Consider the following 15,279-nt stretch of genomic DNA (forward strand, 5'->3'; position numbering starts at 1 on the left):
CGAAAGGTGTGACATCAATACAATATTTTTTATATTTACAAAACAATTGGAGGATGCGGGCATCGATCCCGCTACCTCTCGCATGCTAAGCGAGCGCTCTACCATTTGAGCTAATCCCCCGACATGTCAGTGCCGGACCACCGGACCATTTAACCCTGTAGTTATTTGATTCGTCGCTCTGCGGTGCTGTACATATAATGCAAAGAAAATAAGAAATAGCGCAGATAATGTACATATCATTATAGTTCTACACAGCGGCAGCCACAGTGAGTCTACGCAAAATAAATATTTCCCCTTTTCTCTTTTTTTAATCTGAATGATCTAACTTGGTTTACTGTAGACCGAGTGGGTGGGTGGAGTGAGTACAGTATCTGCTATATAGCAAGAAGATGGCGAGCGGGGTTGGAAGTGAGTAAATGAGCCTGTTGTCAAATTATATGATTTTTAATGCATGGCAACCAGATGTTCATGAGTCGTTTGCACTATAGTCTTGTGGATGATGTAACGTTACACGGCATTGCAAATCGGTGAATTGTTAATAGCCTACCCATGCTGGAATGAGCTTTGAATGAATGGCTCACTTTTCCCTTCTCGCTAGACAACGTTAGCTGACCAATTAGCAGAAGCTCGCTAGCTAGCTATTCTAAGTCACTAGCAAAATATTGCTAGTAGGTGCTTGTGCGGAAGTTCATCCTTCCATATGTCTGATTAGAAAGGTGTTGAGATGAGTGCTTCATGACTTTTGAAACATTCGTAGGGCATTTTGTAACAGCCCTCAAGATGGTAGCTAGCTTTAGGAAGCGCAACATTTATTTTCACCCCTCCTCCATACATGGCTTTGATAGGTATTCAGTGTGGCCTAACCGCCTCAGCTATTTATCTGAGAGTTTATTTCATAATAGTTGTACCTAGTTGACAACAATGGGATTTGTTTTGCAGGATCTTGGGACATCCTGACCTGTAAAATAGGATGTGATTACCAGAAATTGTATTTTTGGATATTACATGTCCTGTACTGACTCTGTCCATACCCGTACTTCCCCTCCACTCCTTATCTGCAGAACACAAGTTGCTCTCCATGGGGCCAACGGAGCCGTGGTCGGTGAGGGAGAAGCTGTGCTTGGCCACCTCTGTCATGAAGAGCGGGGACCAGAACTGGTAAAGCAGCACACGTTTAGGCCTACATCATGTTACTGTTCCTATGTTTTTGGACAGACCAGTCGAATCTTAGCCAGCCACCAACTTTCACTGAGTAAAGACTTCCAGTAATGGAAACAAGCAGTAGTCCATCTGTCACACAATTGATAATGTGAGAAAAGATTTTGGAATAGAATTGGTCAGTTGAATAGGAATTGTGATGATGCAATAATAGGATATCTATCAATACCCACAGGGTGTCTGTCAGTCGAGCCATCAAACCATTTGCAGAGCCAGGACGACCCCCTGATTGGTTCTCACAAAAGGTAGGATATGCTCCAATAAATGAACACCATGAACAAACAGGAACCTGATGATAGCATCTGAAAGAGATTTGCATTTGCCGTCCATGATGATGCAGTAACCTTATGGACAGGGGTTGATTGAGTGAGAGAGGTGGCATGGGTCCTTTGCATTAACTCTACTTTCCCTAGCACTGTTTGTTTTCCATCAGTGTTCTCTTCCACTGCCCTGGCCTGTCAATAAACTGAGTACATGTATGCAGCCTGTTGAAATAAAGGAAATAACTGGCTTATCTTCTCTCTTCCTATCTCTCTCTTTTTCTTCTAGCACTGTGCCTCCCAGTACTCAGAGCTCCTGGAGACCACAGAGACCCCAAAGTGAGCACAGCAGTCACTGTTATTTTCTGTCTTTTTCTGTGTGTGGCTGGATCTGTGATTGTTCTGTTGTTGCATTTCCTATGATCAGAGGGGGGGTTGGAGAACATGGGCAGTATGTTAGTGTGAAGGGGGAGGCATTGGTTTATGGATAACATGATCTTGTCTGGATGGCTTATGTTAATGGCATGGTATCTCTCCCCAGACGGAAACGTGGTGAGAAAGGTGAGGTGGTGGAGACGGTGGAGGATGTGATAGTCCGCAGGCTCACGGCAGAGAGGATTGATGAACTGAAGAGACTGATCAAAGACACACAGGAGAAGCACAGGTACACAGATTGTGGCAGGTAGGTAGCCTAGTGGTTAGAGCGTTGGGCTGGATCGAATCCCCGAGCTGACAAGGTAGAAATCTGTCGTTCTGCCCCTGAGAAAGGCAGTTAATCCACTGTTCCCCGGGCACCAAAGACGTGGATCTCGATTAAGGCAGCGGAAGACACGTCAGTAGAATACATTCATTTGGACAACGGACTAGGTATCCCACTTTCCCTGTGTGCAATCTCTGATAGAGGGACAATCTATTCAAGAGACTATAATGGCCTTCAGTAGATCTTTTCTGCTACTTGATTGACCCAACTCTGATGTCAGTTGTTGACCTGCTGCATTCACAGGAAGCTGAAGACCGAGGCAGAGCTGATCCAAGCCGGGCACCTGGACTCCAAGCTAGAGGATCTATGGGGAGAGATTGTGCAGTATGACCCTTTTATCTGTCAGCCTTTGTTACTATTTCTTCATCTATTTACATCACAGGAGGCTGCTGAGGGAAGGACGGCTCATAATAATGGCTGGAATGGAGTGAATGGAATGGTATCAACCACATGGAAACAAGGTGTTCGATACCATTCCATGTATTCCGTTCCAGCCATTACTATGAGCCCGTCCTCCTCAATTAAGATGCCACCAGCCACCTGTGATTTACATGTATATTTGTATTTTTCTGAAAAACTTTACTTTCTGTGCCTGTCAGGAAGAAGAAACAGGAACAGGACGAGGCAGACGTGAAAAGGAAGGTCACAGACACAGCCTATCTAGGTAAAAGATAACCCACTTCATGCACACCACCAGCTGCTTTTGCCTGTAGCTTTTCTTAATCTACTCAGTAAATATAACCGTATTTTCTGCTATTGCTCCGTGGGCACCCCTTTGTATATGTCTCACTCCAAACGTTGTAAAACACAATATACCAGATAGTATACAGGTTGCTGAAGATGTAGTTATGTTTCTTCAATGATTCAATAAACCCACAGGGGATGTTGAAATAAAAAAACATCATTCCAAGGGGTTTGGATGAGGAGCTCTATCAGAAAGTATACCGAAGGCTGAGATAGATGTGTACACAGCCACAAAGGTGGTCAAAGTGAATAGTAGATCAATTGTAGTGTGATTGGTCAAACTAAGAACAGTCTCACCCCGCCGCCCCACCCCCTTCCAGCCAGACAGGCGGTGAAGAACACCCCTAAACGAGTGCCCAGTGTGACCGTGCGCTCTCCCCTGGGGTGCGGCTCGCCAAGCCTCGAGTTCTGCCAAGGGGACACACCCCAGAGCACACCCGAGGACCCCAGCACCTCAGTGACTGTGAGTCCCTGTCAGCTACAGGGGAACGGGGCAGGGGCAGGGGCAGGTAGAGAGATGATTGGAGTTCAGTAGAAACATAATTGATTTGATATCAATTAAATGTGGTGGAACGTGCTACACAGAATGCCTTTTCCTCGGCCTGCCTGCCTCTCCCTTGCATGTTATTCTCCCCCTGTTCCCTTTTCCCAACTTCATTTTCTCCCCTCCTCTCTCTAGGCACCAGGAGTAGCAGGGTTCATGCCCCTGACTGAGGCCTGTGGGCTGGGTGGTGCAGAGTCAGGCCTGGGCACTGTTCTGGATGAATCCCCACAAAAGAAGCTCTTGGGCCAGAAAGCCACGCCGCCACCATCCCCTCTCCTCTCTGAGCTACTGAAGAAAGGGAGTCTCCTACCCACAAGCCCCAGACTGGTATGTCTGAGAGGAAATAGTATTCCATAGAGATTGTTCACTTTCATAAGATTTTAAAATGTAACTACCCATAGCCATTTAAACATCTCAGACACACCGTCAGATGAATCCTTTTGCAGCTACAGAGTGCTGTGTTTGTCTTATAGGTTGGAGACGGCGACCTGCCTGGTAATATGACAATAGCACATGACCTACAGCTCACAGGCTCTGTTCTACCTGGCAGTCTAGCAACAGGTACACACACTCACACTTATCAGTCCCTCCAGGACTTTGCAATTCTGCGATCACAACTTTTTTTAGCAATATCAACAATTCCCCACATATTAAATTTGACCAATTACCACACTATTTCCTCTTAAAACTGTCTGATCACAACGTTACAAAAAGAGGGCTCGCAATTTTAACTAATCACAGCATTTTTACCGCTTAAATTAGTTCAATCAAGTCAACAAACGTTTTCCCCATCTAATAGTTAAAATGTAGTATTGCTTAGCGTTGCATTTTGATTAGATCAAGGCTCTGCCTGCTCTCTCTGCACGCTCTGTGTGTGTGTGTCCGCGTGTGTGTGTGTGTCCGTGTGCGTTAGGTGCCCCTACACTTTCTCGTCTGCTGGAGGCTGGGCCTCAGTTCTCAACTCCGCTGGACTCCTTGGCCAGCAGCACAGACTCCTCCAGTGTCCTTCTCACTGCTGCTTCCCCCCCCACTATGGACTCCCCTGCCTCACTACACACAGGTCTCTCCCTTTCCCTTCCTGCCTCCCTCTCTCTGCTTCTATACTGTACAATCACTGCCCATCCATCCTCTTCATTTTTCCGTCAACACTTCTTCCCAAGCATCTCCTCTGTGTCTGTCATCATTTACATTTACATTTAAGTCATTTAGCAGACGCTCTTATCCAGAGCGACTTACAAATTGGTGCATTCACCTTATGATATCCAGTGGAACAACCACTTTACAATAGTGCATCTAAATCTTTTGGGGGGGGGGGGTTAGAAGGATTACTTTATCCTATCCCAGGTATTCCTTAAAGAGGTGGGGTTTCAGGTGTCTCCGGAAGGTGTTGATTGACTCCATCAGATTGTGGCCATAAGTGTGTGATCAGTCTGTCACCTGAACGTCAGACTCCTGTACATGACTTGTCAGTCCATCTCATCTCCTCCAACATGAAGCACATCCCCATGATTATGTCCTCAGTCTGTTGTCTTTACGCAGAGATTGGATTTGAATCATATAAGGCGGTTAGTAATGTGTGTGTGTGTGTGTGTGTGTGTGTGTGTGTGTGTGTGTGTGTGTGTGTGTGTGTGTACAGGAGGGAATGAGGTGGGGGCCTCCCAGCCTGGCCCAGGGGATGGGACAGAAGAAGACCTAGTGACAGTGTCTTACATGGCAGAAGAATTGGACCTGGAGACAGTGGGGGACATCATCGCCATCATCGAGGACAAGGTGCTCCTTCTACGCCTCACACACCTAAAAACATGAGATGTGTTCGAATACCCATACTAACATACTGTATACTACAGTCGTGGCCAAAAGTTTTGAGAATGACACAAATATAAATGTTCACAAAGTCTGCTGCCTCATTTTGTATGATGGCAATTTGCATATACTCCAGAATGTTATGAAGAGTGATCAGATGAATTGCAATTATCCTGAGACCATTCATGTGTGGGGTTGCTTCTCAGCCAAGGGAGTGGGCTCACTCACAATTTCGCCTAAGAACACAGCCATGAATAAAGAATGGTACCAACACATCCTCCGAGAGCAACTTCTCCCAACCATCCAGGAACAGTTTGGTGACGAACAATGCCTTTTCCAGCATGATGGAGCACCTTGCCATAAGGCAAAAGTGATAACTAAGTGGCTCGGGGAACAAAACATCGATATTTTGGGTCCATGGCCAGGAAACTCCCCAGACCTTAATCCCATTGAGAACTTGTGGTCAATCCACAAGAGGCGGGTGGACAAACAAAACCCCACAAATTCTGACATACTCCAAGCATTGATTATGCAAGAATGGGCTGCCATCAGTCAGGATGTGGCCCAGAAGTTAATTGAAAGCATGCCAGGGCGGATTGCAGAGGTTTTGAAAAAGAAGGGTCATCACTGCAAATATTGTCTCTTTGCATCAAATTAATGTAATTGTCAATAAAAGCCTTTGACACTTATGAAATGCTTGTAATTATACTTCAGTATTCCATAGTAACATCTGACAAAATATCTAAAGACACTGAAGCAACAAACTTTGTGAAAATTAATATTTGTGTCATTCTCAAAACTTTTGGCCACGACTACATACTTAATGGGTATATACAACATACTATACTATTAGTTAATTTTAGTATACTGTAAACAAACGGTATCCTTTCAGTTGAGCATACTAGCGCTACGCCTGTCTACCGGAAGTTGATGCTGTTGCTATGCAACCTTTTGCTAGCTTGTTAGCATAACAAATGACTAGCTAGACATTTTACGACTTCGGGTGTGTTAGTAAATTCAATCTGGAGTACCAGAGTGCATTCTGGGCATTCGTAAATTCCTAGCATTGTCAGCGTTTCCCTCTCGGAGTGTTCAGAGTGCACACTGGACGCTCTGGCCGAGGAGTAGGGTTGATCCGAGCGTTCGTTCTGACCATCACAACACCGGCAGTCAAGCTCACAAGCTAACTGGCTAGCTACTTCCAGACACATATGAGAGAACACCTCACTCTGACCATTTTTCTCGCCCTAGCAGAGCTGGTTAGTCTGTTTTCATGTTATCCAGAGCGTTGGTGACTGTAACTGTGCTGCTGAAAACAATTTAATTGCGCTTTTTGCCGACGTTTACTGACACCTGCCATATTCAATGGGTGATGAGCATTCGTAAATTCATCAGTTATTCTGCACTCTGGCACACTAATACGAGAGTGTTCTGAAATCAGAGTAGATAGCCAGAGTGAATTTGTGTCCATTGAGAATGCACAACGACTATACCACTTAGCTAAGAATGATGTGAATAATCAAGTCAATAAATGTTAGTTAGATATCATATAGTTATTAAACAGGCAAGTTCAATGTATTAGTAGCCAACTAACTTTAGGTAGCTAGCTAACATACCGGTACCTTAAATGATATGCTATGTGGTGCGTAAAGGATAGCGTAGCCAACATACCGGTATATACTGCTGTAATGCTATGTGGTGCGTAAAGGATAAGGATAGCGTAGCCAACATACCGGTATATACTGCTGTAATGCTATGTGGTGCGTTAAGGATAAGGATAGCGTAGCCAACATACCGGTATATACTGCTGTAATGCTATGTGGTGCGTAAAGGATAAGGATAGCGTAGCCAACATACTGGTATATACTGCTGTAATGCTATGTGGTGCGTTAAGGATAGCGTAGCCAACAAATTGTCAGCCAACATAACATGCAGCGTAACTTATTTGAAAAGTCCTTACTTTATTACATTGTTCCACATTTTCTTAACATTTGTCATAATTAGTTAAAGCAACGAATTTGTATCCGCTCTCATCGGACTTATTTTCTGCCATTTTCTTCAAATCTGAATACGTTGTGAAGCCACGCCCATTTTGGGAAGAATTGCATTAATAGTGAAATAGTGTCCACTGTTTGTATACTTCGTATTTTGGCGAATGTAGAACGACATCCGGGAACTTTTGGCATACTAACTACAGATATATCCATATTATGACCAATAACGCATACTATATACTCAATTTCCGTCACAAATAGTATGGTTAGTGCGGTTAGTATGAGTATTCGAACACGGCTATGGATTGATACTCAACTGTTCTGCCTATAAAGCCATAGTGATATCAGCCTCCTCTCCTTAATAACAGTACATTTAATAGGTCTTCCTGGGGTGTCTTAAAGTGACAAGCTGTGACCTGTCATCCTACAGGGTGATGAGAATACTGAGGCTTTGGATGCGGCTGCAGTGGAGGCTGCTCTGTCCCTGTGTGAGGAGACAGGCCATGCCCTGTCTGGCCATTGGGAGCCAGGGCCCTTCAAGTCCCCTGAGTCTGACCCTTCTGGGGCCTCACACCTCTCCTCCCTCGCTGGCAGTCTGGAGGTGAAGAGGGAGGTCCTGCAGTTACGGGGTGGGACCTCTGCATGTGACAGCCAGGACAACTGTCCCTCAGGGTACCCGCACCCCCTGGGCATCAGCGGCCTTCCTCCCTCCTCCTCTTCCTCCTCCTGCTCGTCTATGATGCTGGAGCACAGCCAGGCTATTGGGGCTCGTCTGCAGCCTGGGGCCATGGGCGGGGCCATGGGCGGGGCCATGGGCGGGGCCGATGGGGAGGGAAGCCCAGTCTCTTCCCACGCCACCATCAGGTGTGAGAGTGAAGAGTGGACGCAGCAAGGAGCTGACACCCCACATGCAGGTCACTCATAGCCCTGGCACATCAGACTGGCAGTCATACACAGGGGCTCAGACACCTGCCTTGGGCACAAGCTCTTGAGTAAACACGTTTGCCACCTGTTCTCATCATCTCTTTCTCTTTTCACTTTCTCTTTCTCCCTCAGACTCCGAGGATTGCCCCATGACAAGAAGACATTCCAAGGTACACCTCCCCCTCACTGAGGAGAGAACAGGCTTGTGCTGCTGATACCTGTTGTCCTTGTGTTAGAACCTGAAATCCAATGTAGATCCATCCAACTCAATCTCTCGCCCTCTCTCTCTGAACCTGTGTAGGACGTGAAGGAGGAAGAGGGGGTGAGCGACGGAGAGGAGGGGAGTGCCTCAGAGACTAAAGAGGGCCTGGATGGGGATGAGGAGGGGGACGGAGCAGAGGCCTACCTGTCGGAGGCAGAGGGGGAGACCGAGCTGGAGCCCCCAGCCAGTGAGAGTGAGGACGGTTACAGTCTGCACACAGCCTCCTCCTCTCTGCAGCTCCACACCACTGCAGACTCTATCCCCAGCAGCCCTGCCTCCTCCCAGTTGTGAGTTACACACACACACACTGACACACACACACACACACCACCAAGCATGTCTATGTCTGGTCAAAACTCCCTCTCTCTTTTTCTCTGTCTATTCAGTTCAATGTGCAGTGAGGACCAGGAGGCCAGACAGGCTCAGAAGATCTGGAAAAAAGCCATCATGCTGGTATGGCGTGCAGCTGCCAATCATAGGTAAGAATCTCACTCATGGAACCCTGGGCTATAACAGGATCCTACCTGCACCATGCTCCAGGCCTCTCATTTCAGCTTTTGAAAGTGATATATTTGCTGTTTTCCTGATGCAGGTATGCTAATGTATTCCTGCAGCCTGTGACTGATGACATTGCCCCGGGGTACCACAGTATTGTTCACAGGTAAGCGCTGACATAGGGAACAGGTAAGCACTGACATAGGGAACAAGTAAACACTGACCACTGACATAGGGAACAGGTAAACACTGACATAGGGAACAAGTACAACACTGACCACTGACATAGGGAACAGGTAAACACTGACACAGGGAACAGGTAAACACTGACCACTGACACAGGGAACAGGTAAACACTGACCACTGACATAGGGACAAGGTAAGCACTGACATAGGGAACAGGTAAGCACTGACATAGGGAACAGGTAAACACTGACATAGGGAACAGGTAAACACTGACATAGGGAACAGGTAAACACTGACCACTGACATAGGGAACAGGTAAACACTGACCACTGACATAGGGAACAGGTAAACACTGACCACTGACACAGGGAACAGGTAAACACTGACCACTGACACAGGGGAAACGTGTAAACACTGACCACTGACACAGGGGGAATGGGTAAACACTGACACAGGGAACAGGTAAACACTGATCACTGACATAGGGAACAGGTAAACACTGACCACTGACACAGGGAACAGGTAAACACTGACCACTGACACAGGGAACAGGTAAACACTGACCACTGACATAGGGAACAGGTAAACACTGACCACTGACACAGGGAACAGGTAAACACTGACCACTGACATAGGGAACAGGTAAACACTGACCACTGACACAGGGAACAGGTAAACACTGACCACTGACACAGGGAACAGGTAAACACTGACCACTGACACAGGGAACAGGTAAACACTGACCACTGACACAGGGAACAGGTAAACACTGACCACTGACACAGGGAACAGGTAAACACTGACCACTGACACAGGGAACAGGTAAACACTGACCACTGACACAGGGAACAGGTAAACACTGACCACTGACACAGGGAACAGGTAAACACTGACCACTGACACAGGGAACAGGTAAACACTGACCACTGACACAGGGAACAGGTTAACACTGACCACTGACACAGGGAACAGGTTAACACTGACCACTGACACAAGGAACTGGTGCTTTCTTTGCTGGCTTGGCCTTCCCATTCAGTCTATCTGTCGGACAACCTGACCATGCTCCTCTCTCCTCACCCCTCTCTCTCTCTTCCACCCCTCTCTCTCTCCTCCACCCCTCTCTCTCTCTCCTCCACCCCTCTCTCTCTCCTCCACCCCAGGCCCATGGACCTGTCCACCATTAAGAAGAACATTGAGACCGGTCTGATCCGCACCACGGCAGAGTTCCAGCGGGACATCATGCTGATGTTTCAGAACGCGGTGATGTACAACAGCTGTGACCACGACGTGTTCCACATGGCCCTGGAGATGCAGAGGGACGTCCTGGAACAGATCCAGCAGTTCCTGGCCACACAGCTCATCATGCAGACCTCAGAGTCGGGCGTCAGCGCCAAGAGCCTGAGGGGCCGAGAGAGCACCCGCAAGCAGGACCCCTCGGACAAGGTGTTCTGCTCATTGGGACGGCACGGGGTAGAGGGTCTATAGATAAGAATGGGAGGAGAGTGGGGGAGAATGGAGAGTCCAGGAGAGGAAAGGAAGGTGAGGATTTGGGGATGCAAGGAGAGCCAGATTAGGGGTCCGTTTAACCTCAGAGGAAAGGAAAGGGCACAAGTCTCTTACCATTGGCAGGCAGCAAAACGCAGTGTCCTAGATTTTATATGGGGCACATGTATGTCAGCCATAGTGTTTTCTTAATACATGATCTGTGCTTCACTGTTCATTTTATCAATTTCCCCATTGACATCCTTCACTATTCTCCACTATGAGTTGTCATGGATGGAGACCACACGGTTGGTTGGCTTCATGGGCTTGGATGGTGTTAAACTCATGATAGTAGATAGGAACCTGACTCCCTCAGATGTATGTCTGGTAATACTGTTGAATTGCATCACAGACAAGGACACAAAATAGTTGAAACACATGCATTGCTCCCATACCTGTGCATATATAAACTCAGCAAAAAAAGAAACGTCCCTTTTTCAGGACCCTGTCTTTGAAAGATAATTAGTAAAAATCCAAATAACTTCAGATCTTCATTGTAAAGGGTTTTAACACTTTCCCATGCTTGTTCGATGAACCATAAACAATTAATGAACATGCACCTGTGGAACGGTCGTTAAGACACTAACAGCTTACAGATGGTAGGCAATTAAGGTCACAGCTATGAAAACTTAGGACACTAAAGAGGCCTTTCTAATGACTCTGAAAAACACCAAAAGAAAGATGTCCAGGGTCCCTGCTCATCTGAGTGAACGTGCATTAGGCATTCTGCAAGGAGGCATGAGGACTGCAGATGTGGCCAGGGCAATAAATTGCAATGTCCGTACTGTGAGACGCCTAAGACAGAGCTACAGGGAGACAGGACGGACAGCAGATCGACCTCGCAGTGGCAGACCACGTGTAACAACACCTGCACAGGATCGGTACATCCGAACATCACACCTGCGGGACAGGTACAGGATGGCAACAACAACTGCCCGAGTTACACTAGGAACGCACAATCCCTTCATTGGTGCTCAGACTGTCCGCAATAGGCTGAGAGAGGCTGGACTGAGGGCTTGTAGGCCTGTTGTAAGGCAGGTCCTCACCAGACATCACCGGCAACAACGTCGCCTATGGGCACCAACCCACCGTCGCTGGACCAGACAGGACTGGCAAAAAGTGCTCTTCACTGACGAGTTACGGTTTTGTATCACCAAGAGTGATGGTCTGATTTGCGTTTATCATCGAAGGAATGAGCGTTACACCGAGGCCTGTACTCTGGAGCAGGAATCGATTTGGAGGTGGAGGGTCCGTCATGGTCTGGGGCGGTGTGTCACAGCATCATCGGACTGAGCTCGTTGTCATTGCAGGCAATCTCAATGCTGTGCGTTACAGGGAAGACATCCTTCTCCCTCATGTGGTACCCTTCCTGCAGGCTCATCCTGACATGACCCTCCAGCATGACAACGCCACCAGCCATACTGCTCGTTCTGTGCATGATTTCCTGCAAGACAGGAATGTCAGTGTTCTGCCTTGGCCAGCGAAGAGCCCGGATCTCAATCCCATTGAGCACGTCTGGGACATGTTGGATCGGAGGGTGAGGGCTAGGGCCCATTCCTCCCAGAAATGTCCGGGAACTTGCAGGTGCCTTGGTGGAAGAGTGGGGTAACATCTCACAGCAAGAACTGACAAATTTGGTGCAGTCCATGAGGAGGAGATGCACTGCAGTACTTAATGCAGCTGGTGGCCACACCAGATACTGACTGTTACTTTTGATTTTGACCCCCCCCCCCTTTGTTTAGGGACACATTATTCCATTTCTGTTAGTCACATGTCTGTGGAACTTGTTCAGTTTATGTCTCGGTTGTTGAATCTTGTTATGTTCATACAAATATTTCCACATGTTAAGTTTGCTGAAAATAAACGCAGTTGACAGTGAGAGGACGATTATTTTTTTGCTGAGTTTAGGAACAACGTGAGACAAAGGTCACTGTGAGTCCACGCAGTTCAATTTCTCACAACTCTCAATCTGATGCATACCTAACATGCACACACACTTTCTTGTCCATCCTTTCACAGCCTCTGTGTCTGTTGGCTTTTTGTGTATGTGTGTGGGTTTGTGTGCACGTGTATTTTATGTGTGTGTACCTCAGCTTGTTATATAATGTATGTGAAGACAGCCATGGCAATACTCCAACCTTGTGTTCCTCTCGAATTTCTCAAGCTCTGGCTGGTAGATAGCAGGAAAGAAGGTCACAGTTTAGGGAGACAATCTATTTTCAATTTAGCGGGACAGATCCAATTTTTATTATAGTATTTGAATTTTGCTATGCTACAAAATGTCATATTTGGTCACATGGTACATATTGTTACATATTGTCACTGGGATGTTTATATTTGGTTAATCACAAAAAATGGCTCCAACAATCTCTTCATAATCCAAGTGAGGAATTGGTTTCCCACCTGTTTTAAGAAAAGAAGTTGCCTCAGTTCTTGAACCACTTCTGTGAGATGGGTTCTGTACCTGCTGCTCTATGTTTGCCCACAGGGTTATATCGTATACAGTATTTATAGTGTCCATGAGTAGGGGTGTGCATTTATGTTATACCCTCTCTTGGATGGGTCTGTATCTTTTTAAGGTGGCGTATGTAGTTCTCTTTTCTCTGTTGTCGGGATGTGTGCTCCACTGCTCCTCTTCTTTCCTTGTTTTCTGTGTGGGTGTGTCTTTGATCCCTCTTTCTGACTGTATCCTTTGTCCTCTCACAGGACAGTGTCCCCATGGCCTCTCCTGCCTTCCTTCTCTCTCTCTTTGTAAGTACCCGGTCTGCAGTTTATGGCCTGCAAGACTACAGCTGGGGTATTCACATTCTGCAGTTTATGACCTGTCAGACTACAGCTGGGGTATTCACATTCTGCAGTTTATGACCTGTCAGACTACAGCTGGGGTATTCACATTCTGCAGTTTATGACCTGTCAGACTACAGCTGGGGTATTCACATTCTGCAGTTTATGACCTGTCAGACTACAGCTGGGGTATTCACATTCTGCAGTTTATGACCTGTCAGACTACAGCTGGGGTATTCACATTCTGCAGTTTATGACCTGTCAGACTACAGCTGGGGTATTCACATTCTGGCCCTAGGTCACACAAATCAAATTCAAATCAAATGTATTTATATATCCCTTCTCACATCAGCTGATATATCAAAGTGCTGTACAGAAACCCAGCCTAAAACCCCAAACAGCAGGCAATGCAGGTGTAGAAGCACACTGCTTGAATCAACTTTTTCAACATTTCAATGAAGTTACGTTGAACCAACGTGGAACAGACGTCTGTGCCCAGTGGGTAGTATTTTCTATTTCTTACACTTCCCCCCTCTCTCTCACTCGCTCCTACACACACACGCAGACATATAGCACAAGAACACAAATTGGCTCACTTTCATGCACACAAGCTAATAGACTCAAGCATTTTGGTTTGTAATTTGCATTGAATCTAAATGTTTTTTTATTTTACCTTAACTGACTTGCCTAGTTAAATAAAGAACAAATTCTTAATTTCAATGACGGCCTAGGAACAGTGGGTTAAGTGCCTTGTTCAGGGGCAGAATGACAGATTTTTATCTTGTCAGCTCGGGGATTTGATCTTGCAACCTTTCAGTTACAAATCCAACGCTCTAACCACTAGGCTACCTGCTGCCCCTGAACGACTGTGTTTTCCAGGGTGATGGCTAGTTTTTCAAGCTTCTGGTTGCATCAGAGTTAACCCATCTCTTCTCTGTGCCTATCTATACAGGATGGGGGCACCAGGGGGCGCCGTTGTGCCATAGAAGCCGACCTGAAGATGAAGAAATAAGCTGCAGGGAAGCAGCTGAAGACTGGAATACGTCTGATTGGTGTCCTCCGTGGTCATGTCCCACTTGATTATGCTAACGAAGGACACCACAGTTGGGGTCAATGTCGTTTCATGTCCTGTCACTTCAATTGGACATGGCGTGTCTCGCTGAGAGAGCCATTCCTGAATTGCAGTTTAGAGAAAACGCAGCGACAGCTGGGCGATAGACAAATCCATATCATGATAAATAGAATAAGTTTATAACATTAATGTGCAGCAGTTCTTTATTACCTTAACTAGTACTTTGAATGTTGTAGCTATCACCCATATTAGCAGACTCATTTTATTTCAAACTTCACATTTCTCCAGTATAGGCTTCTTATCATAATGAAAGACATCAGCAAAAAGTCCACGATAAGTGGTCGGTGTCGATCATTTCCAGTTTATCGTCCCAGCTCTAAACTCAACCCCAGCACCGAGAATCACTTATACCCCAACTCCTGAATGTGTCAACAGAAAACATATAGACCTTGCATTGTGTATGTCAATTGTTTGTTAAGTCCTCTGTATAGTATTGTACAGGCATGTCCTTTGTGTACATATGGTGGCCCAATAAATATTTGTCGCAAGATTGTGGTTCTCCAACTCAAAGCAAGTAGTGTGTGATAAAAAAGAAGCTATAATCCTTAGTTGACATGTCCATTTTTGGACTTGAATTAATGGTATCTATTGATTCTTGAAAAATAACTTAAATGCCTAAAACTAAGCTGTT

At 46.2% G+C, this 15,279-nt stretch overlaps 1 protein-coding gene and 1 non-coding gene across 6 annotated transcripts; one reads left to right on the forward strand and one right to left on the reverse strand.

Moving 5' to 3' along the window:
• Positions 1-47: 47 nt before the first annotated feature.
• trnaa-agc (transfer RNA alanine (anticodon AGC)) lies at positions 48-120 on the reverse strand. Its single transcript has one exon. It is a non-coding gene; the product is annotated as a tRNA-Ala (tRNA).
• LOC115204428 (bromodomain-containing protein 8) lies at positions 84-15,138 on the forward strand. Of its 5 annotated transcripts, XM_029769984.1 has the most exons (20): positions 336-408; positions 1,062-1,158; positions 1,394-1,463; positions 1,768-1,817; positions 2,020-2,142; positions 2,482-2,562; positions 2,838-2,902; positions 3,303-3,445; positions 3,662-3,853; positions 4,000-4,087; positions 4,440-4,586; positions 5,163-5,296; positions 7,754-8,237; positions 8,380-8,417; positions 8,549-8,796; positions 8,896-8,988; positions 9,102-9,170; positions 10,351-10,633; positions 13,439-13,483; positions 14,469-15,138. In XM_029769984.1, the coding sequence occupies exons 1-20, from the start codon at positions 390-392 to the stop codon at positions 14,526-14,528; spliced, it is 2,529 nt and encodes an 842-aa protein (XP_029625844.1). In that variant the 5' UTR covers positions 336-389; the 3' UTR covers positions 14,529-15,138. The 5 variants fall into 5 exon arrangements, with proteins under 5 accessions (XP_029625843.1, XP_029625844.1, XP_029625845.1 ...); XM_029769983.1 differs by lacking the exons at positions 336-408; positions 14,469-15,138 and adding an exon at positions 84-266 and having other exon boundaries at positions 13,439-13,878; XM_029769985.1 differs by lacking the exon at positions 13,439-13,483.
• The last annotated feature ends 141 nt before the right edge of the window (positions 15,139-15,279 follow it).

This window comes from Salmo trutta, chromosome 12 (genome assembly GCF_901001165.1).
Source record: "Salmo trutta chromosome 12, fSalTru1.1, whole genome shotgun sequence".
Lineage (NCBI taxonomy): Eukaryota > Metazoa > Chordata > Actinopteri > Salmoniformes > Salmonidae > Salmo > Salmo trutta.

Bases quoted from the DNA above. Each gene is read 5' to 3' on its own strand.
- LOC115204428 (XM_029769982.1), top strand. The intron at 3,446-3,661 runs GTGAGTCCCTGT...TCCTCTCTCTAG, and splicing joins ACCCCAGCACCTCAGTGACT to GCACCAGGAGTAGCAGGGTT. The intron at 8,238-8,379 runs GTCACTCATAGC...TTTCTCCCTCAG, and splicing joins AGCTGACACCCCACATGCAG to ACTCCGAGGATTGCCCCATG.